This window comes from Nicotiana tomentosiformis, chromosome 3 (genome assembly GCF_000390325.3).
Source record: "Nicotiana tomentosiformis chromosome 3, ASM39032v3, whole genome shotgun sequence".
Taxonomy (NCBI): Eukaryota; Viridiplantae; Streptophyta; class Magnoliopsida; order Solanales; family Solanaceae; genus Nicotiana; species Nicotiana tomentosiformis.
In genome coordinates, this window is record NC_090814.1 from 54,833,863 (window position 1) to 54,856,956 (window position 23,094).

General features: G+C 37.4%; 1 protein-coding gene across 2 annotated transcripts; it reads left to right on the plus strand.

The window, feature by feature from the left end:
• The first annotated feature begins 1,842 nt into the window (after positions 1-1,842).
• On the plus strand, positions 1,843-10,182 carry LOC104112566 (uncharacterized). 2 transcript variants are annotated; one of them, XM_070196977.1, is made up of 10 exons: positions 1,843-2,028; positions 3,844-3,900; positions 3,991-4,058; positions 4,909-5,119; positions 5,197-5,300; positions 8,528-8,603; positions 9,013-9,072; positions 9,186-9,236; positions 9,334-9,412; positions 9,799-10,182. In XM_070196977.1, the coding sequence occupies exons 1-10, from the start codon at positions 1,948-1,950 to the stop codon at positions 9,873-9,875; spliced, it is 864 nt and encodes a 287-aa protein (XP_070053078.1). In that variant the 5' UTR covers positions 1,843-1,947; the 3' UTR covers positions 9,876-10,182. The 2 variants fall into 2 exon arrangements, with proteins under 2 accessions (XP_070053078.1, XP_070053079.1); XM_070196978.1 differs by having other exon boundaries at positions 1,844-2,028; positions 4,912-5,119.
• The last annotated feature ends 12,912 nt before the right edge of the window (positions 10,183-23,094 follow it).

Here is a 23,094-nt window from a genome sequence, read left to right on the forward strand (position 1 = left end):
GGATTACCATTTTGTACGAACCAAACTTCAAGAAGGGTTGATTAATTTGACTCATGTTCCTACCCATGCTCAATTGGCAGACATCCTCACCAAAGCCTTGATTGTAGTTAAACATTGTGGGGTTCTCAACAAGTTGTTAGTGCGGTCCTCACCTCCAACTTGAGGGGAGTATTGAACTATATGTATTTATGTATTAGTAGTGATTAGTTATAACTGATACAATAGTTAGTTAGAAGTAGTTATGGCATGAGGTAAGACACACGTGTGTCTATATATATATATATATATGTATATATTTGGAACCTTCTTCTAAGAATGAGAATATATAGTACATTTTCATCTCTCAAATATCTGTAACTCTCTCTCTCTCTCTCTCTCTCATATGTTTTCATGGAGATCATCACAGATCTCCATTGTTGCTCACCTTGAGCTCTTATCATCTTGACAGATATAATCTAACTAAAGTTCAATTATTGCTCTTTAAATCTTTTTTTGGGACTTTAAAAGAGACCGAAAGAGGAAAAAAGATATATTTCTTATATTGGTCTATTTCAATTCATGCTCTTTAAGGGCATGTACATCACACATTTTATCCAACTTACTCAAAGGCTGAATACATAGGCAGCCCCTTAAACTTGCACCTTTTTTCCACTTAGACACTTATACTAAGACTTGTACCTATTAGATACCTAATGTTGTAAAAAATGTGTCTTTTAAACACTTTTTGCTGATGTGTAAAAACGCGTGGTTCTCACTTCTTCCTAAAGCGTAAAAGCTTTAATTTTACACTATCCTACCGGAAACTCAAGTTCTTGCGAAAAAATAAAAATCCAACGATCATCTTTTTTAGCCTACATTCTTCTCTTCTCCGGCTATATCGACCAAATCAACTATTTTTCCCCCTTTTTCTTCAGATCTAGTTGCCGCTACCACCACCTCACTCAAAAAGCTTGTTCCTTTTTACCGCATTAATTTATGCAATTGTCTGAGTATATGCCATTCCTTCCAGAATTCGATGGTGATAACCATGTTGAGTTGATACCAATTGGAATATTTAGCTTCAAATACATCAGTCAACGCCAGCCACTATGAAAAATCCACAAAACATAACCTTGTTCCTCACCTTCTCTTTTTCTTCAACAAAAGAGAGCCTTGTTTTCCTCGCCTCTCTTTCTTCAACTAAAACAACTTACTCAATTTTGAGTTCTCCAGTAGACCTCTTGCCCAATTCTCGAGGAATTGAAGTATGTAGGCTTCTCTTCTTCAACGGCCAGTTGAGGACTGGTGGTGTATAACCTTAAGCATAATGTGGCAAATTGTACAATTCTATGAATGTGTGTCTGTTGTTTGCTTTGATTGATAAAAGAAGAGATCTAGTGTGTTTAGGACTCTGATTGTTTCGGTTTTATTTTTTATATATCTTTTCTTTGTTTGCTGACATGTAATATTTGTATTGGTTCTGGTTGTTAGGTCAGAATAGAGTGATATGCACGCACTTCATTTGGTTTGGAATTGTCATACTTGTGTTTAAATAACACATTTTGATAGAGATAAAGTGTTTAATAGGTACAAGCCTTAGTATAAGTGTCTAAGTAGAAAAAAGCTGCAAGTTTAAGTGCTGTCCATGTATTCAGCCTTGCTTAAAGCAATGTCCCATAAACTCGGTTGATGATTAGAGGGGTTTAAAACACTTATTTTGGATAAATTCAGATATATCAATTTGAAATACCGTGAAGTTGGGAGACCAGAAGCACGATTTCGTACTAAGTACGTGTGCCTATTTGACTTTTTCCAAAAGAGGTACTCTACTTGGTTAGTTGCCATTTAGCACGAAACGAGAAAAGGAAAAAGAATAAATAAAAAGGCAAAAAAGAAAAAGGCCGTGAAAAAAAGGTGAAAATAGGAGAAGAAAATATCAGGAATAGCCGTGAATCGAGAGAGCGGAGAATGTCGTCGGAACCACCGCCATTCCAAGAAGCTTCACGTTGTGATGTCTGCAGTTGCAGCTTCAACACTTTCCGGCGACGGGTACGTAATTCTTTCCGACATTTTCATCTTAGTATTTCTCTGTCACAACAGTTTGATCTGATGACTCAAGTTTTTGCAATTTTAGTAATTTGATTTCAGCGTAGCAGATTAGTTTTTCAGCCGATACTCATCTTTCGATTATGGTGGATTTTCTTTTCTTGGGCAAAAAAGCTGAGTTATCCCCTTTTCAGCAATAAGAGTTTCTTCTTCATCTTCTGACGCACTGTGATGACTGATGAATAGGTCAGTGGAATGATGGTTTGGGAACTTATAATAATTTCTATAATGAAAAGTTCTGTAATGTACCCAATTTACCAGCAAATTGAGACAGTTACGAGTATTAATAATCAGCTTGTCAAAAAGCGTTTACCCAACCAAGAAGAAAGGGCGGATCAGCAAGGAGAATTGCAGGGAAGTTGGGGCTGTACTTTTAACGATTACTATTACTTTAGGGCGCACATATTAAGCGAATGCACGGCATAAGAAAAGGGAATGTCGAATTGAATTATGTCTTCTCGTTCTTGTAGTTGAGTTCAAGAGGCAAGATCAGTAGGTTGTTAAAAGGATAGTGTTGAGGTGACCTTTATTTTCTTTCTAGGGACATTGGATCTCATTGGTTAGTTGAAGTTTTCAAGGGTAAGATTGTTATTGTTAGGCGAGGAGTTACCTTTGAATGTAGAAAATGAAGGTCAAGGGCACCGGAAGAGTTTCAAAGGGCTGTATGGATATCTTCTACAACATCATCAACTCCTACGCCTCAATTCCAAACTAGTTGTTCTCTACTATATGAATCCGCATTGACCATGTCTCTCATTTAAGCTCATCTTAGGCCAATATAACGCGTGCCTAGGTGAGCACGTCCGAATGATTTATTGTATTATGATGATTCGTCGTAAATTGGATAGTTTTTTGGTGGCTACCAGCCTATTACAACCCTTCTCCTCTATCCGGGTTTGGGACCTGCAATGTAAGCAAGCTCATGCAGGCAGAGTTGCTGTATGGATCTAAAATGCCAAAAGTTAGGTTGAAACTGGAATTGCTAGCAGTAACTCTAGTACATTGACACAACAAAAGGCTATCTTAGAAGCAAACTCACAGCTCCATCCCTTATAATTGAAAGAGCAGTAGCCATCGTGATTTTTGCTCATTTGACAAGTTGGACCTAAATGAATCCTTATAAAAAAAAAAGGTGGACCTAAATGAATAGCTCATGATCCACCAGACCCATAAGATTGAGGTCAACCTATAGGATTGCATTTCCATGTCTCTATATCCCCTATTTTCAGTTCCATGCTTAGCAGATAAGTAGACTACTACTGAAGAAGGTCATCCTGTCTACAACAAGAAAAGAGGGAAGTGCCACGGATGCTGTGAATATCTCTGCCTGCAGTTGTATTGTTAATGGTTTCAAATTTCTTCAAGCAAAAATCCCCTAACGTTAGTGACTATGACTATATGCTCTTTTGCTTGTGGTTCATGCATTAATTTAGCATCTGAAGTTACAAAGATTTGAAATATTATGCATATCAAGTTCTCTGGTTTGTTATTTGACTTGATATTCTGTTTTTGGTAATTCGTATCTTTCTGTTCCTGTTAGACATAGAGATTTCTTTTTTACTCCTTCGCTATGTCGTCCCTATTTTGAAGCCTTTTCTTAACACCTGCTCAATTAACCTGCAGGGACTTAGCAATGTTTCAGCTATTAGCTTAAGTTAGTTCAGATATTGTAATTACTTTCTAATCCAAAAAGACAAAAGAAAACCTAGTTCCGGATATTGTATCTGACTGCCTTAATCCTTGGGATTGTTTCTATAGCACCACTGCAGATGTTGCGGCCGAACATTGTGTGCTGAACATTCAGCAAATCAGATGGTGAGTTCTATTTGTTATATGCAGCTTTTCTTAAGCATCCTTTTTTTTTTGGTTGGTTTACCTTTTTGCTTATGCGCAAAATTATTTCAGGCCTTACCACAATTTGGTCTTCACTCAAGTGTTAGAGTTTGTGCAGATTGTTTTAATAACTCCTCGCGGTAAATTTCTGCCATTATGACTAATGTAATATCTTGTACTTCTTAATATTGAAGGCAAAAAATCATTTAGTTTGCCAAATTCTGGAAGTGAGAGATGCTTTGACGCAAAGTCATGGGAAATTTACTCTTGAAATTCCATCTTCTCTCACCCAATTCAATCATGTTCTCCAATGTTTCAATCATTAAGAATTTTTTGTTTAGGAAGCAATATTATGCTCACATTAGCTCGTGGGTGATTGGTGACTAGTAAATGAAATACTAGAAATCTGCTACGCTTAAGTTAAGATAACACTTAAGTTTGATCATCAAAACTAAAAAAAATTAAAAAAGAAAAAACAAATACAAATGTTGAAGCCTTTATTGGTGCATCATTGTGAGAATAGAATCTAGTGACAGTAGTATCTGTTCTTACATTGTCAAAGAATGTAAAGAGTCGGAAACCATCTGGCGAGTTGCTTGCAGTTCCATCTGTATGAAGCACTTGGACTTGGGAAATAACAGGAACGGGAAAGTTTTGGGAAGTATGCCTTCTTGGCTCTGTTTGGTTAAAGATTGATCCAAGGATCATCATATTTCAGTACTGCAATATGTTAGAAGGGTATATTTTTGTCATCTTTGAGGTGTGAGGCCATTGATTTATTCATCTGTACCTCATTGAATTTTTTTTTATGAGATTGAAGGGTTATTCAGATATATCTGTTGTTGATAGTCTGAGGTGAAAATTATCTTCCTAAATACAGCATGCTGTTGTTCTCCTTATACATCATTTAATACAATTCCTAATTACAATCATCTTTATTCTGCTTGAGGAAACTAAAAAGTCTTACATCCTATTACTAACTCATCTTAGTAGACCCATTGGAGATGGCATGGTAGCTTCTTCAGATGAAGTCAGTGCCCTGAAAGATTCATTTTCAGCTTTAGATGTCGGTGCCGTTGCAGATATCAAAACTGAAGATACTGTCAAGCAAACTCCTGCGGTAGACATCGCAGAATGCAAATGTGGGATGCCTTTGTGTATATGTCAAGTCACAGCTACACCAACAACATCCGTCACTCCACAGGAAAGGACATATTTACTGGCCTTTAAATGCTTTTTGAGCAAATGGCATTCCCTTACATTTTCTTTTCATTCCAGCAGAGCAAAACTATGCCAAATTCGATAGTAAACACAAATCCAAAGCCAAAGAAGGAAAATAGAATTCCAACAAGTAGAGGTTCAACATCAAACAACAAGCAAGGGTATGTATATGATGTATCTAGTTGTCCTTTTGGAAAAATGTGTCCAATCTTTTTTCTTCAAAAACAGATTTGCTTTTCTTTATAGCCGTTGTAACTTGTAACTGTGTGAGATTGAGCCAACTAATGTTATTCGTCCCAGAAGCATTGCCATTAAATGTGTCATTGAAGACACTCGCCTGGGACTGGCTCAAACACAGACTCAATGGATAAAGACGTGTGTATGTCAAGGAAGACAATAGATCTAATGAGAAAGAAAATATTACTATCCTCCATGAAGGAAACATTACCTATATATTAAACATTAGGAAAACTAAATAAACCCGAGTTTTGACCTTCTCAATGTGCTTAATTCTTCTATTCTAACCCTTAAAAGGCAAGGAACCATGCTCTTCAGAAATTCCCATGCCTACTAATTGGATACAAAAGGTTCAACATTCACCTTAAATCTTACATGCAATAAAAAACAGGACATTCTTGGACAAAGGGAGTAAATGATTTCATTTTAAATGCTCTTCACAAGAAAACATTAGCTGCATTTTTGTTCGAGTCGTTACTTCTTTTAGTGACTCTTTCTGTTGTTGGTTTCTAATTGATTTAGGATGTAGCTTATATTAATTTTTTCTTTAATAAGTGAAGTCTTGATTGACTAATGTTAGAATCCTTGTTTTGTCGGAACTAGAATTTTGGGTTGTCATTTCGGAAAACCCTAGGTGCTTGGGATGTCATTTTTGTATAATCACAGGTGCTCTAGCATGTTGTTAACCTCTTACTATGTGATATGTATCTCTTTTGACTCTTAAATTCTTCTAAATAACTCAGAGTGCTTGTTTGGTTCAAGGAATTGATAAAGCAGATAGGTCATCCCTAAAGGAATTATCCTCGAATTGTGTGCTTTATTTATGCAACATAAAGCTTCAAATACATGTCGTAGTCTATTACAGATCCCTTTTGATCCTTGGTTTTATCGGATAAAGGCCTGAGTAAAACTGGAATTCATCAGAATATTCATTAATTATAATCAGCAAACAACAACGCCTATGTCTCAGTCGCCAACTGGTTGATGTCGGTTATGCGTTTCGTTAATTTTCTCAATAGTCCTTTGTAATCCTAAATTTAATATAGTTATATATTTGTTTTGAGGTTTTATGTATATATAACAACTATATAACTCAATTTAAACCGACTCATTACTGTTAAATACTACTCGCTCCATTCCAATTTTTGTGTTTCGTTTGTTTAAGCCACGAATATTAAGGTAAGAATTAGAGTTCTATTATATTTAAGCTAAAGGGGTCACATAGTGTGTCAAATGCTTTGTGGTGTATCGAACCTACGGCCAATAGGTCGCACTGGAGCTACTCGGCTGTTACGCCAAAACTTGCCCACTATTATATTTATTTAAATAGAAGTGGGTTCAAATTTAGAGATGAAGAGAACTTTAGATGTTGTGCTTTGCTTTAGCTGAGGGTCTACCAGAAACAACCTCTCCAACAGCCTCTCCACCTTCGCAAGGTAGGGGTAAGGCTGCATACACACTATCCTCCCTAGACCCCACTTGTGGGATTACACCGGGGCGGTTGTTGTTGTTAAAGAGAACTTTAGACATTGTTTAGATGACTTGGATTCTAAAGTGTCTTTTTGGTACTAGATAATGAAAAGGTTTAAGAAGTGCCGTAGAAAGTCCCTTTATGAGAACGTGGACAAAAATATACTCGAACAAATGGTGGGAGTAATTAACATTTAAATAGCAATTTTAAATGCATATTTAGCGCCATGCATCATTTTTAGTGAACTTGCATGAAAGATTAGCAAAATAAAGTAAAGTAAAGCACCCAAGAGCTATGTTATTCGGACTCTTCAAAAATGTTGTTGGGTGCGAGTCAGATCCTTCAAATTGAGTGCATTTTTGGAGGATCCGACACGGGTGCGGCAACACTTTTGGAGAGTCCGAGCAACATAGCCCAAGAGTGTTTGCCTGGTGGTCAATAAAGTGGGGAACCATGAAGTCTCAAGTTCAGTGGAGACAAAACTGCTAGGTGATTTCTTCTCATCTGCCCAAATCTTGGTGGACAATGTTCAGTGTTGTAAAAGGCGCGCTTAAGCCCTGAAACGAGGCTCAAAATATGTTGAGCGCTTTGCCTCGCTTTGTGGGCGCTTCAGTATCGTATCAAGGCTCTAAGACATACTTTTACTTGCCAACGGGCGTAATCCTGAAAAGGCGACACTAAATAATTGATATTTAACTTTATCGTAATCTTTTTTTTTCAATTTCTTTGTCCATATATTTGTTATTCATGCTTATAATTATTGTTCTTAGACTACATATGCATATTTTTACTTTTTCTCCAGTTGTGCCTTTTTTTATTAAAGCCCATGCTTTATTTGCGCTTAAAGCCCCAAAGGACCTTAGAGCTTTTTTGCGCTTTTCGCCTTTGATAACACTGACAATGTTACCCTGTACCTGTTCTGGTGGGAGGGAGGAGGTACCCGATGAAATTAGTTGAGGTATGTGCAATCTGACCCGGCCACGAGCGTCGCCAAAAAACAACAGCAACAATACAAGTGGGGGTTGGCTATATGAATTCTCACTTATATTTAAGCTCAACTTATGTCATCATACCACCACATCCAAAAAAAAAAAAATTAGCTTGAAGGTATTATTGTTGCTTGTGAAATCAAATCAAGGCCGTGTTGTTCTTTTAGACTCTTCTATGATGAGGCTTTCTTGGCTGGATAGTTAATTCCACCTTCCCTCATGGTTAAATAGTCTCATTTTTGAGTGCCGCAATCACTGTATGAGTTACTCCATTTTGTAATAAAACTCCAAGGAGTTTGATTAGTATTCTCTGTAGAGTGAATTGTGTATAAGCCCCAGAAAACTTTAACCCCAAAGTTCTAGAGTAAGTTCCAAATATAAAGTCACTTTAACATATAACTATCAAATTATTTCCTCCCTTCTTTTGAGTGTCTAAACAAGAGAGAAATTGTTTTCTGTTCAACTTTTGTTATTTTCTATTTAAACCAGACACGAGGAAGGAGAATTTATTTGCAGACTTCCCCTTTATATTTTCCCACTTTCACTTCCTTATTTTCCTTTTTCTACCTTTAACTTAAGTTAGTTTATAAGAAGTTTTGTTCAAAATCCATAACCTTTGGTGCTCTCCCATATCTTACCTGCGTGGCCTACGAATTTAATAACAGAACTAACTAAGCAAATCTTTTTGCAGTACAACTTTCAATACTGGTCCAGCTACCAGCTGCAGTATGGAGACAATGTCAGCGGATTACGAAGTCAGTGGGGAGGTATTGTTTTTAACCTTGGTTTTCCAGTGGTGACCTTGAATTTCTCATAGGGAGTAGATCTTCAAATTAGGTTAAGTAGGCTGGTTCTGGGGAAATTGAAACATTGTAGGAAGGTGTAGGTAAAGAAGCAGGGAAGCATAAAATTTGACACCTAGTCATTTCATAGATGTTTGAAGCCAAATGATTTATCAACCGTTTAGTTACATGGAACACAAGGTAACTGTAAAAACATAGAAAACAAATGACAAAATGGGTCTTAAATAGTAGCGAAGCTTATTGGGAACATAGTGTCGTAAACGCACTTTAACATTGCTAGATTGTGAACAGTAGATTGTGTGCTTGAGAAAGTCAAGATTTTCTCCTTCATTTTCCCTTGAATGATAGGTTGTGCGGGCCAATTTTTGTGTAGGGTTTAAGAGAAGCAATAAAAAATGGTGATGTCAGTGCGGCAAAGAAGCTTCTAAGTCAGGTAATGTTTACTCTCTCTCTCTCTCTCTTTGATAAGATAGGGTAGTTTACTTTCTTTCTCTTGTATTTCAATATGGCATTTTCAGGCTTACTTTTTTATCTCAATTTTATCAGGGAGTTGATGCAAATTACCTTGACAAGCAAGGATCATCATTGTTACATCTGGTACTCTTTATCTTATACTCAACTACATGATTGTACAATTAGCATATAATATCTCTATTTTAGAGGGTGACAATTATAATTGACATTGCTAATGTAGGCGGCGGTATTCAATCGAACTGAAATAGCATTTTCCCTCATGGAGAGTGGAGCTAGTTTGTACTGCAAAAATTCACAAGGTAAAAAGATATCTAAAGCATAGAACTCTTTTAGTCTAGTTGGAGCTGCAAGATAGCATCCAGAATGTGATAATAGTGGAAATGAGGTTGAGGTAGTTGTTTCTATATTTGTAAAGAGCATCATTTAAACCAATATTTGATCTGCTTCTGTTAAAAGAGTATACTTTGTCATGCTGTTTATTGTGTGCTATGCAAATATTCTGGTTCCTTATATATATATAACCGAGAAATCTCCTGTGAGTTAGCTGGCCCAACCCCAGTTGGCGCACAGGTTGGGGACTTGGGAAATGCTAATATTCTGGTTCTTAACAGTCTCAAAATCTTTTGGTGAATCTGTTTGTCATTCCGATGATCATTTCTATCTATTGGTGTTGATTTTCAATAAGGTGAAACACCACTGGATTGTGCTCCTGCCACATTGCAATTCAAGATGAAAAAGAAGATGGAAGAGAGTGGGCAGTAACTTTTCATTCGAAAGCAACACTTCTCCAAATCAGGCTACAAGAAGTTCAAAGAAGGGTGATCTCTAACCTATTTGTGTGTCATATCTTTGTACCCTAGCAAACGGCTACAATAAGATGTCAGCAGTTTCAAGGAAGTAATCTTTGTCCCTTTAATGTGTGTCATATATTTGTACCTACGCAATAGATGACTCAGTTTCAGTTTCTTGGTTAATCTCTTATTGGTGTTACCTTAAGTTTACGACTGCTGGGAGTGGTTCTTTTCAAAATTATCCTCCACCAACCAGATCAAGATTTCCTAGTTTTCTATTTCTGTTTCTTTTTCTTTTTGTGCTTTTGCCTTTTCTCTATGTGCAGTAGTGCATTTCAATTGTTGCAAGACGAAAAAGAGCACGGGGAAAAACCATAGGTATTGTGGTCGTTTTAATGAATAAATACTTGCATAATTTGTCCCAATTACCTATCAGTTTTCCCTTTAAAGCAAAATGTAATTGTATGGCGTATTTACCGTGTTGTAGTAACACTACCCGTTACTTGTAAATAAGACCCAATTGATCTGGATAGTTATGGTCTAGTTTTAAATTGGAGGTTGTGAAATTGAATTACACTCAGCAACGAGATATCATGGCCTTCAAGAGTTTTGAGTTATTTGCATAGTTTTGAATATCTACTAAATTCAGATGGTTAGCTAAGGCCTAAGTTTAAGATTGTCCTCTACTCAATTCTGTATTAGGAATGGCCCTTCTATGCAATAATTAACACCTAAAAGATCTTTCTAAATTTCTGTGTCACTAGAAATCCCATATTGCCAACATCAAATATTAGAATATCTATGTGATTGTACTTTCATGAAAAGGCAAAGATACATTTGCTTTTGGTAGAATATATAGATGGGGGAATGCAGAAATACCTGAATTTGGGGCAATGGTTTAAATTCTACTCTAAGTTTAATATTGTAGTTATTTATTTATTTATTTTGCAAATTTACTCACTTCAGACACAAATTCAAATGTATGCGACTGAAATAGCATAATTCGTGTTAGGATTAGGAAATTCATCGGCAGCGTTAAGGAAAGGAAGAAAGGCAATGAAACGAATTAGGAAAGTGGCACTAGGGTTCGGATAGAAGGGGTTTAGTTTAGCTGATAAGACAGGATACGTGGCACAAGGAGATAAAACTAGTTAGAGATCAACGGTTGTGGTTGTTAGAGCTGGGAATGAATAACAACTCCAACTGGGAGCTGAGGTAGTTATGGTATCTGGTATATTCCTTTCTCAACTACCCTCTTCCCTCCCGATTCTCTTTTCTCCTTCTTCCTTCTTAATAACGTTCAAATCCACTCCTCAAAGAGTAATTGTATACGGTCGCATGCAATATAATTTATCCAATTATGAGTCGAGATCGAATCCTAGAGGGAACAATATGTAGGCGATTAGGCAAGTAAGAGAATTGTCGCTTTTTATGGTAAGCAAAACACTATTAGGGGTTTTTGAGAAAAGCTTATAACTAATACGGAAATGTAAACTAAACTAGAAAGCAAGTAAAATGATTAATGACTACAAACATGTATACAAGGGGAATGACACTCAAGTAACAATCCAATGTATTTCACGATTTTACAAATGTGAGCGAGTTTATGTTAATTACCCTCGGATATCAATTCTATATTAGCTTCTTACGAAGACTAACAAGACTTTATAATGGAATTATTCCTAAAATAATTAAGGGAATTAAGTACACCCGAATATGACTACAAGTAGTTCAATCCTATCCCTAGGTAGAATCTATAAAATAAGGGTTAACGCCTCAATTTCTTGTTAATTAATCTTTTCAAACCCCGAGTTTGCCTTTTTCAAGATTAATTCGAAGTTAAATGCGAGTCCTAAGGTTAGCTAATCCCTTTGGAAATATTAAAGAACAAGAATAATTTAAGAAACAATTAACTCACTTCATAATTAATAAAAAAAACATTCAACACATAGCATAACAAGAGATTTAGTTCAAACTTTAATAATGAATATTTTCTTAAACAAGATTCAAGTAATGGAATAAAATACTATACACTTAGATATTCAATACAAAGTAAGGAATTGAGGAAATGAGTAAAAAGGGTAAGAAAATCTCATCCAAAGTCTTCAAATTTTCAACTCCCAAGTGTGGTTTGAGAACCTTATCTCTCCAAAACTTGTATTTTCTGCCAAAGACATGTTTTCAAGAAGCTAGACTGAATTTTATGTGGGTTTAATATCAAAAAAATATAAAATATCGAATTTATCCAGGTCAGAAGCTCGTGGCTCGCATTTGCGAACTTAAACTTTTCTATGGACCATCGCAATTGCGACGCAGAGGTTCGCATTTGCGAACTTGGCCTTTACTGTGGTCTATCACAATTGCAATGTATATGTCTGCATTTGCGACCCCTGACTTCTTCTCTCGCCTTCGCTATTGTGATCCAGGGTTCGTATTTGTGAACTTTGGCTGGTCTGGTTGACTTTGCATTTGTGAGAATCTCTTCGCATTTGCGAACTTTGACTGGTCTGGTTGACTTTGCAAATGCGAAGCCCTGTTCGCATTTGCGACATCTGAGGCTGTTTTTCATGATTTCTTCCTTTACTTTTTTTTTGCTCAATTCCATTTCGTTTGATCTCTATTCTCTTCATGACCCATTGTATCTGAAATAATAGCGATACATACCATAAATAACTTTATTTTAGAAATAAAAGATACAAAAACTATAAGCAAAGAGACTAGATTAAGTCACTTGTCAACATAACTCTTCTCTACTTCTCTCTCACAAGAACACTATTGTAGAATCCACCATTGTTGTGAAGAAGTTTGCTTTCATTTAGTCTGATTTGTGAATGCAACTTCGATTGATTCTAATAAAAGTCCTTGATTTGCCTTTATTCTCTTCTCTTTCAATTCAAGTATATTACAAATGGTATTGAGATGTCACAGCCCAAAAATTTCAACTATGGGGTCGTAATGGCACCTAACACCGCTTGCTAGGCAAGCCAACATTAGCAACAATAAATAAAACAGTTTAACAACTATAAACATCATAATAAGGATAAAGAGGGAAATCTCATAAAATGTATAATAAAGCTACAACCAATGATGTCTAAAACTATTCCTAAAATTTAGTGTAACAAGTACATGAGCCACTAGAAGTACTAAACACAAGTCTGCAAAGAAAAGTACAATAATGTCTGGTACAATAAATAGTAAGTAGAGATAGGAAGGGGACTCCAGGACTACAAACTCCAAGTAGCACTACCTCAAGTCTCCTAGAAAAGGTCTGAGCAAATCACCTCTGAACGCTGTTGGAACCAACACCGAAATCTGCACAAGAAGTGCAGAAGTATTCTATGAGTACAACCGACCCCATGTACTCAGTAAGTATCGAGGCTAACCTTGACAAGGTAGTGACGAAACTATGACAAGACACTTATTGTAAATTCGTATGAGTAATAGGCAGAAAAGCAATAGTAATATAGAGAAACGAGTAAAGACATAATGAACAAAATAAGATAATAGAGAATAGAGGGCCCCATAATATCATCACATCACAGTCTTATAACACAAAACTGTAGCGGAGCATAATAACCAAGAATAACTGAAAAATATTATTTTCGTTGCGGCGTGCAACTCGATCCCAATTTCAATATGCACAAATATTAATATCGTTGCGGCATGCAACCCGATTCCAATATTAATAACAATATTGTTGGGACGTGCAACCTGATCCCAATATATCAGTTCATTTGAAAATGCTTAGTAACAATTAACGTAGCAAGTCTCACAACACAATATTAAAGGGATCTAGAATGCAAATATTCACCAAGGAAGTACGAGCACGAACAAAGAAGGTCAAATACTGCAATATCCAGGAACTAGCCTCACAACATATACCAACAAGACTTAAACAAGTTGTAACATGAGAATAATCTAAGGTCACACAATACAACATTACATAATAGAATAAAACAAGGAACAAGTAAAGACAATAAGGCAAATAAGGATATGAAGCAGGTAAAAGAATCTATCTAATAACAAGAAACGACATATAACAAGTAAAGGCATACACTGAATCAAAGCATAAAGCAAATAGAAGCACATAACAATTGAAAACAATTAACAAGTGAAGACATATATGTTTCAAGAAAATATGTATCAAATAAGGGCACATAATAAAGAAAAACACGACTTTCCATTTAGAACGAGCCTCCAAACCACCCAAATCTAGTCAAATATTATTCAAATAAGTCAAAACAAGCTTTAGAAACTACCCTCGTAAAAAAGTTCGATCTTTAACATATTTGGAAATGTCAATATAAAGTCAACTCCGGCCCATGTGGTCGAAGTCCGAAATTAAGACCAAATCCCGATTACCCATTTCCCTCCGAGTCCAAATATGTGATATGTTTCGAGATTCGACCTCAAATCGAGGTCTAAGTCTCTAAAATATAAAATCCTAGATTTCTACTTAAAACTCCTATTTCTACTCTGTGAAGTCTTAGATTTAATAGTGTAAATTCATGAAAAAGTAATCGAAATTAAACAGAAACAAGTTAAAGTTACTAACTTATGAAGTTGGGAACAAATTAATCTCTAAAATCGCCTCTATGTGGAGTCTAGGTCTCAAAGATGGAATAAAATGAGCTAAATCCCAAAATCCCAACGTTTTATCTAGCTGTAGGTATTATAATTGGGAACTCTTATTTTCAATTGCAATGTTCGCAAAAACTAACACCTAGTGGAAATGCGAATAGTCCCTAAGCCCCCTGATGTTACAAATGCATTCGCAATTGCGAAGGCTGGAACCTCTGCAAATGCGAACAAAGCTTCGCAAATGTGAACAAAGGTTCGCAAAAGCGAAACTACTCCTACTATGACCAGAGTCGCAAATGCGATAATTATCTCGCAAATGCCAAGGTAGACCCTCTCGCAAATACAAGCTAAGCTTCGGAAATGCGAAACTCTCCAGCTCCTACCCAGCATCGCAAATGTGAGCTAGCACTAGTAAATGCGAGGTTGGCATTTGCGAACAGACTCTCACAAATGCAAGGTCTGCAGCAATAGCAAATTTTAAATCCTAGCAAATCAGTCCGGAACTCATCCAAAACTCACCCGAGCCTCTGGGACTCTAATCCAAACATTCATACAAGTATAATAATGTAAGGCCCCATAAAATGTTACCTAGGACCCGAGGTTTCGTGGTGCCGAGGTAGGAAGCTCGCCACAGTATAAACTTTTTGGGTTGTACAGTGCGTTGGGGAGTTGGAAGAATAATTTTTGCAGAACATGGTATTTTTGCAGTCCACTATACGACCGCAAAATCACTTTGCGGACCGCAAATCTGTCGCAGAGTGCAACAGAAACAAAGCCAATTTTGGAGGTCATTTTGCGGTCCATTATGCGACCGCATAATCATTTCGCAGGCCGCACATCCATTGCAGATTCAACATGAAAAATTATAGAGGGAGACTTTCGCGGTGCGTTATGCGACCACATAGCTGGTATGCAGACAGCAGACCTAGCCCGAACAACCCAATTTTTTGGGACCATTTCTGCGGTCCATTTTGCGGGCCGTAGACCTGATCTGCGGTACACTCTGCGACCGCAGAGTTGAGTTCGGAGGGTCCATTTTCTATTTTTAGAACCCGACCCCATTTCTTATAAAATGACTTTAGGGTTATTTTGGCTGGTTAAAATAACTATTTTAGAGAGAAGAGAGTTCTTTAGAGAGAGAGAGAAGGAATTCCCAGATCATCAATTCTTTCCCCCAAACTTGAAGATTCGAGGGAATCACTCTCTAGAGAATCAACTATCCTGGTAAGACCTTGTCCTAAAACCTTCATGCAATTGTTATGGGTTTAAGTAAGTTATGGAATGGGAGATAGGCCATGCATGCGCCAATAGGAGGTAGTATGTGGGGTTATTGAACTATTTTGGGTAGATTCTTATTGAAATTGGTTGAGGGAGGAAGGAATTACCATTGTAGAGCCTTGTAGTCGATTTTGCATAATAGGTGTTTGATAAAATTTTCAAGAGACTTATATCATGAGAATCCTTCTAATTATGATTCATTTTTTTTTTCTATCATTTTCCTATAGATTGAAATTTCTAGGAGTGTTTGGACATTATAGTAACTGAAGTAAAGCTCAAGTGAGGTATTGCTAAACTCCTCTTGTAGAGTCGAATTCCATGATGTTCTCGTAAGATTCCAGTATGGTTGGCCCAAGTTCCTAATTCCCATGTTCCAAGTCATTCCTAATATATTCAGTTATTCCTAATAAGTATTGTGTCCAAAATTATATGTTCAAGATGTGTTTCATTTGCTCCTCTTATATTATGCTCTCCTTCGGGAATGTATTCAAGTATGGTTTATGTATCATAATTCTATAACTTCAATTCATAGTTCAAATGCAAGATTTGTTATGCCTTATTCTTGAAAGGAAAACTCAATGTGTTTAAGACTCCTATTGCTCATATAAATATTTAAAGTCTTGATTACAAATGCATTTATTATTGATAAATCTATGATGATGCTTGAAAGTGAAATAAGTGAGTATGAAATATAAAACGTGGCCATCGTGCCAAGAATGAAAATTACACATGTGGCCCATGGAGCCAACACAATGAAAGGAAGTGTGAAAGATTATGAAATGAGTTGTAACTTCATTATATAATAAATGTTTTGGGAGTAACGTTTAGTCACCGAGGAAGGGTAGGTTGAAACGACCTAACCCCGAAACTATATGTGCTGGTGTATGAGCAATTGAGGTTAAATCCCAGTGATTGATGTGTTGAGATTATTCCCCGAATAGGGATGCGATTGATGTGTTGAGATTATTCCCCTTAATTGGGATGAGGTGATTGCTAGCAAAATGTGATGTCGATCCACATGGCATTGTGGTGAGACAGCTTAGCCAATTGTGCCGAGATCGGACACCATGCCGCGCACATGGTGGCACTGTGATTGGATGTCTTTGGGTGAGACGGCTTAGCCGATCGGGCCGAGATCGGACTCCGCGCAAAATACGGTGGTATATAGATGTTAAATATCTTCCTATTTAAATATATTGATATTCACTTGAAAAACTATCTTTCTCTTAAACAGATGCTTTAATATAACTTTAGGCTCTCATTTATGCTATGTTTCTTCTTCCTTGTACTATTACTTGATTTATTGAGAGGGTGTTTAGTCTTATATACTAGTACTATTCCATATGTATTAACATTCCTTTTGTCGGGGGCGTTGCATCTTTAATGGATGCAGATGGTTCCTCAGCAGGCGACATCGACCAGTAATAGCGACACACCCTCTTCTCAGCTAACTTGGTGAGCCCCACTTCATATCGGAGTCTTGTCTCTTTTGTCCCTTATGTATAGTGTTTTGAGGTATAGCTGGGGCCTTGTTGTCGGCACCATCATAGTACTCTTTTGTATCTCTTAGAGGATCCGTAGACATAGTATGGGTTGTATCGTAATTTTGGAAAGTTAAACTAGAAATATTTTATATGTATTACATGTTCCCGCTTCTAAACTATGAATGTGTAATATATTTTTGGAAATTATAAATGAAGTAACTAATGGTAATGAAAGTGGTATTGTTCATGTGATCTTCTCATTGTCAATTAATGGATAACATCTTCACTTTATTCATGAGTAAGGTTGGGTAGAAAGCATCAAGTAGGCTTGCTTAACTGGGATATCTCGATTGAGCGCCGGTCGGACTCCCCAAGGTCGGCGCGTGAAAAATAACATCATACAAACCCGCTTGCAAGCACAAATCATCCAAATAACAACTAAAATCAAGAATCAAACACCAAAACTCAAAGAACTTCAAAGTTCATACTTCAAATTTTTAATTTTCACATTAAGCGCCGAAACGACATCGGATCACGCGGGATCCCAACCAAACATACGTACAAGTCCAAAATTGTCATACTAACCTACCAAAATTATCAAAATACTGATCCGAGATTGTTTACTAGTAATGCTGATCGTGGTCAACTCTAGCCATTTTCAAGTTCAAAAATTTAGTTTCTTTAAAAATTCTTATTTAAACTTTCCGAAATTTTATATGGACTACGCACACAAGTCATAAATCATCAAATGGCGCTATGATAGGTCTCAAATCATAAAATGGGGAGCTAGCGTCAAAACAACCTATTAGGTCATTACATTCTCTACCTCTAAAAGAAATGTTTATCATCGAACGGACATAGATATGTTACTGGACTGGTAAAAATATGCGGATATCTACTCCTCACATTGGACTCGGACTCCCAAGTAGCCTCCTCAGTCTGATGACCTCTCCAATGCACTTTCACAGAAGGTATATCCTTAGATCTCAACTTTCAAACCTGCCGATCTAGAATATGTACCGCTTTTCTTCATAAGTCAAATACTCATCAATATGCACAGTGCTGAAGTTCAAAACATATGACCTATCCTCATAGTACTTCCGAGGTATAGAAACATAAAATACTGGATATAACCCTGCTAAGCTGGGATGAAACGCAAGCCTATAAGCAACCTCCCCAACTCTCTCTAAGAGCTCGAATGGCCAATAAATCTCAGGCTCAACTTGCCCTTCTTACAGAATCTCATCACGCGCTTCATAGGTGAAACTCGGAGAAGAACCTTCTCACTCTCTATGTAAGCTACATCACGAACCTTCCTATCAGCATAACTCTTTTGCCTGGACTGTACTGTATGAAGCCGCTACTGAATCAATTTCATATTCTCCAAAGTATCATGAACTAAATATGTTCTCAATAATCTAGCCTCACTAAGCTCAAACTAACCAAATGAAGAATAACATTGCCTCCCATAAGGCCTCATACGGAGCCATCTGGATACTTGACTGATAATTGTTGTTATAGGCAAACTCTGCTAGAGGTAGAAACTGGTCCCACTGACCTCAGAAATCAATAGTGCATGCCCTCAACATATCCTCCAAAATCTAAATGGTTCGCTGAGACTGCCCGTTCGTCTGAGGGTGAAATGCAGTACTCAACTCAACCTGCATGTCTAACTCACGCTAAACAGCTCTCCAAAAGTGAAAAGTGAACTGCGTGCAATGGTCTGAAATGATAGAAATGAGCACACCGTGTAGGTGAATAATCTCCCTAATGTAAATCTGAGTCAACCACTCTAATGTGTAGGAAGTCGTCACCGGAATAAAATACGCGGACTTGGTCAACCGGTGCATAGTGACCAAACAACATCATGTTTCCTCAAAGTCTGTGGTAAGCCTACCACGAAGTCCGTAGTGATGCTCTTGATGGTAGGCTATAATCTCGTGTTTTAGTAGCTTATTACACTCTAATTTACTGTACTTTATTTGTATTGAGCTTTAATTGATAGTGTTTTACACTAATTGTGTGTTTTATGCCTTGTAGGAGTGATTCCGAGCTATGTAGATGTTATGGAATAAATTCGAGCTATTTAGAGCTTTGAAGTCTGAGTAAAATCCCAAGGGATTAAGCCAGGATTGTGTTCGGGGGTCGAGAACCATATCTGGATATCAAAAAGTCAAGAAAAATCTGTACTCATAGAAAACATCACAACCGCGACGTGTGGGACGGCGCGTGACGCGCCACACCTGTATAAAATCCCTACTGCCTATCAGAACTAGCTCTCTAGATTTCCCCACTAATGCCCCGCATAGTGCGTCGCCCCATGCGGTGCGCCTGTGCAAATTTACAAAGTAATTGTCTTATTTCACGCAGGAAAATGAGTTTTCGTCTGGGCCCGACCCTACTTGGTATATATACGTGAAAAATATTATTTTATGGACTTTTGACACATCTAAGACCTAAGGAGGCGAAGTAGGAGTTGGATAAGCACAAGCACAAGAATTTCATCATTCAATCCTCACTCAAGACACGAGTTTGGATCGTTTTATGTTTTCCTTTAACTTAAACTTATTTGTGATGAATTACTCCATATCCATGAAGTAGTTCTCTTTAGGGTTTGATGGATTTGGTGTATTGATATTTGTTTGTGGATTATAACTTTAGTTTTATGTATTGAGTCATTTTAGATGTTTTAATTGTTGCATCTATACTCACTTGTTCATGTAATCGAGAGAGGCATAACCTATGATATCCTTGCATTCTATTTTGTTGGTTGAAGTCTTTAATTTTTCTTAGTAATCGAAAGAGGCTAGTTGAATTGTTGATTAAACTTAGTTATGAGGATAATCGAGAGAGGTTCTCCTAAAAACCAATCTACTATGAATTCTTGCATATCTTCACCGAGCTTAACTTAGTTCATCTTGTGAGGTTGAGACTTAATCGAGAGAGGAGTTTATTCAAAACGTGTGAACTAATAATTGAGTGAATTCGAGAGACTCACTTGAACACTAGAAGTGAATTATCTAGAGTTAGATCCCAAACAATTATCTTGCACCTATTCCATCAAAACCATGTTTCCTTCCATTATTAACTTTCTTTGCTTACTCAGTGTTGCATATGTCATTAGTCGATAGTCTAAATTCTTAGTTAATTTTAGTATTAAACACAAAACTCTAAATTGTTGATTATCTTTGATAGCAATCTAGCTACAAACTACGATAATACTGTTTAACTCCAATCCCTGTGGATACAATATTATATTTTACTATATTCGACTAGCGAGCATATTTAAGTATGTGTTTTGCGCTCGTCAAATTTTGGCTCCCAAGTCTGCTCCGATATTACCAACTTCTAAGTCAAACCACCCGATTTCTAATGCTCATACTTCACCTGCTGACAATTCAAACACCAAGAAACATGTCCAACAATGTCTTTCTTCATCTTCTTCCACCAATTATGCTACTTCAAGTCACGATACATCTTCGTGACACTTGGGTGAATAGAATACCATGAGATATGAGCCTCCTCATGGATCAACTCTCTCAACCCATCAAAAATGCGGAACACAAATCCGGCCCTGAAGCCACATAACATCATCATCACCAATCACAACTTTCTTAGCACCACCCCATTGTACCATGTCTTTCAATACCAACAAGTGAGGATTATCTAACTAGCGAGCCTTAATGTGCTCCAGCAAAGATGATTGTGCCACAACACAATAAAGAACCCTATTAGGCTTTGAAATATCCAACCTCACGAACTTGTTAGCCAAGGCCTGAACATCTATAGACAATGGCCTCTCGACTGTCGGTATAAATGCCAAGCTACTCACGCTCTTCGCCTTCTACTCAAGGCATAGGCCACCATATTAGCCTTTCCCAGATGATATAATATGGTGATATCATAGTCTTTCAATAACTCCAACCATCTCCACTGCCTTAAATTAAGATCTTTTTTCTTGAATAGATGTTGGAGACTCTGATGATCAGTGTAGACCTCACATGGCATGCAATATAAGTAATGCCTCCAAATCTTGAGTGCGTGCACAATGGCTGCTAACTCCAAATCATGCACGGGGTAGTTCTTCTCATGGATCTTAAACTAACAAGACGCGTAGGCAATCACTCTACCATCCTGCATCAATACCGTACCGAGTCCAATACGCGATGCATCACAATACACTGTGTAAGACCCAAACCTATGGGCAACACCAAGATGGGGGTTGTAGTCAAGGCAGTCATGAGCTTCTGAACCTCTCTCACACTCATCAGACCATCTGAAAAGAGTGCCCTTCTAAGTCAACTTGGTAAATGGGACTGAGATAGATAAAAACCCCTCCACAAAATGGCGATAGTAGCCCGCCAAACCCAAGAAGCTCTGAATCTCTGTAGCTGAAGTAAATCTAGGACAATTCTGAACTAATCAATCTTCTTGGGATCCATCTTGATACTATCAGAAGACATAATATGACCCCAAGAAGGCAATTGAGTCCAACCTGAACTCACACTTCGAAAGCTTGGCATATAGTTGACGATCCTTCAAAGCCGGAAGTACAATCCGTATGTGTTGCTCATACCCCTCTCCATTACGAAAGTAAACAGGAATATCATCAATAAATACAATCACGAAAGAATCCAAGTAAGGTTTGAACACTCGGTTCATCAAATCCATGAAGGCTGTTGGAGCATTAATCAAACCAAATGACATCATCAAGAACTCCGTAATGACCATAACGAGTCCTAAACGTTGTCTTAGGGTCATCCGATGTCCAAATCTTCACCCGATGGTAGCCCAATCTCAAGTCAATCTTGGAAATACCTTGGCACCCTAAAGCTGGTCAAATAAATCATCAATCCTAGGAAACAGATACTTATTCTTGATGGTTACCTTGTTCGACTTCCGATAATTAATGAACATCCTCATCGATTCGTCCTTCTTTTTAACAAACAACACTTGCGCACTCCAAGGTGAAACAGTTGGTCTAAATCTCTTATCAAGCAAATCTTGCAACAGCTCTTTCAGTTTTTTCAACTCGACTGAATCCATATGGTACAGTGGAATAAAAATAGATTGAGTGCCCAGAACCAAATCAATGCAAAATTCAATACCAATTTTAGGTGGCATACCCAGAAAATCTACAGTAAACACCTCTGGGAACTCCCTCACCACCGGCACTAAATCTATCGTAGAAACCTCTGCACTAGAATCCTGAATGTAAACCAAATATGCTAAACACTCCTTCTCAACCATGCGCCGTGCCTTCAAATAAGAAACCACCCTGCCAGTGGAATGACCGAGGGCCCCTCTCCATTCTAATCTTGGAAACCCCAGCATGGTTAAAGTCATAGTCTTAACATAACTATCCAAGCTAACTTGATACAGAGACAACCAATCCATATCTAGAATGACCTCGAAATCTACCATATTCAGCAACAAAAGATCAACTATAGTATCAAAACCATTAATAATAACAACACAAGACTGGTATACCCGATCAACTACTATATAATCTCCAACCGGTATAGACACAAAAATAGGAACATCGGGAGAATCGCTAGGCATACTCAAGTGCGAAGCAAAATATGAAGACACATAAGAATATGTATAACCCAGATCAAACAATACGAAAGCATCTCTATGACAGACTGAGATAATACCTGCAATAACTTCATCGGATAACTCCACCTCAAGCCTACTCGGAAATGCATAACAAAGAGGCTGAGCCCCACCAACTTGTCCTCCACCTCTAAGATGACCTCTCATTGGCTGGCCTCAATCTCAAACTGACTGGCCTCCACCTCAGGCTACCTGACCCCCGCCTCTTACTGGCTAATGAGGTTGGTGAAG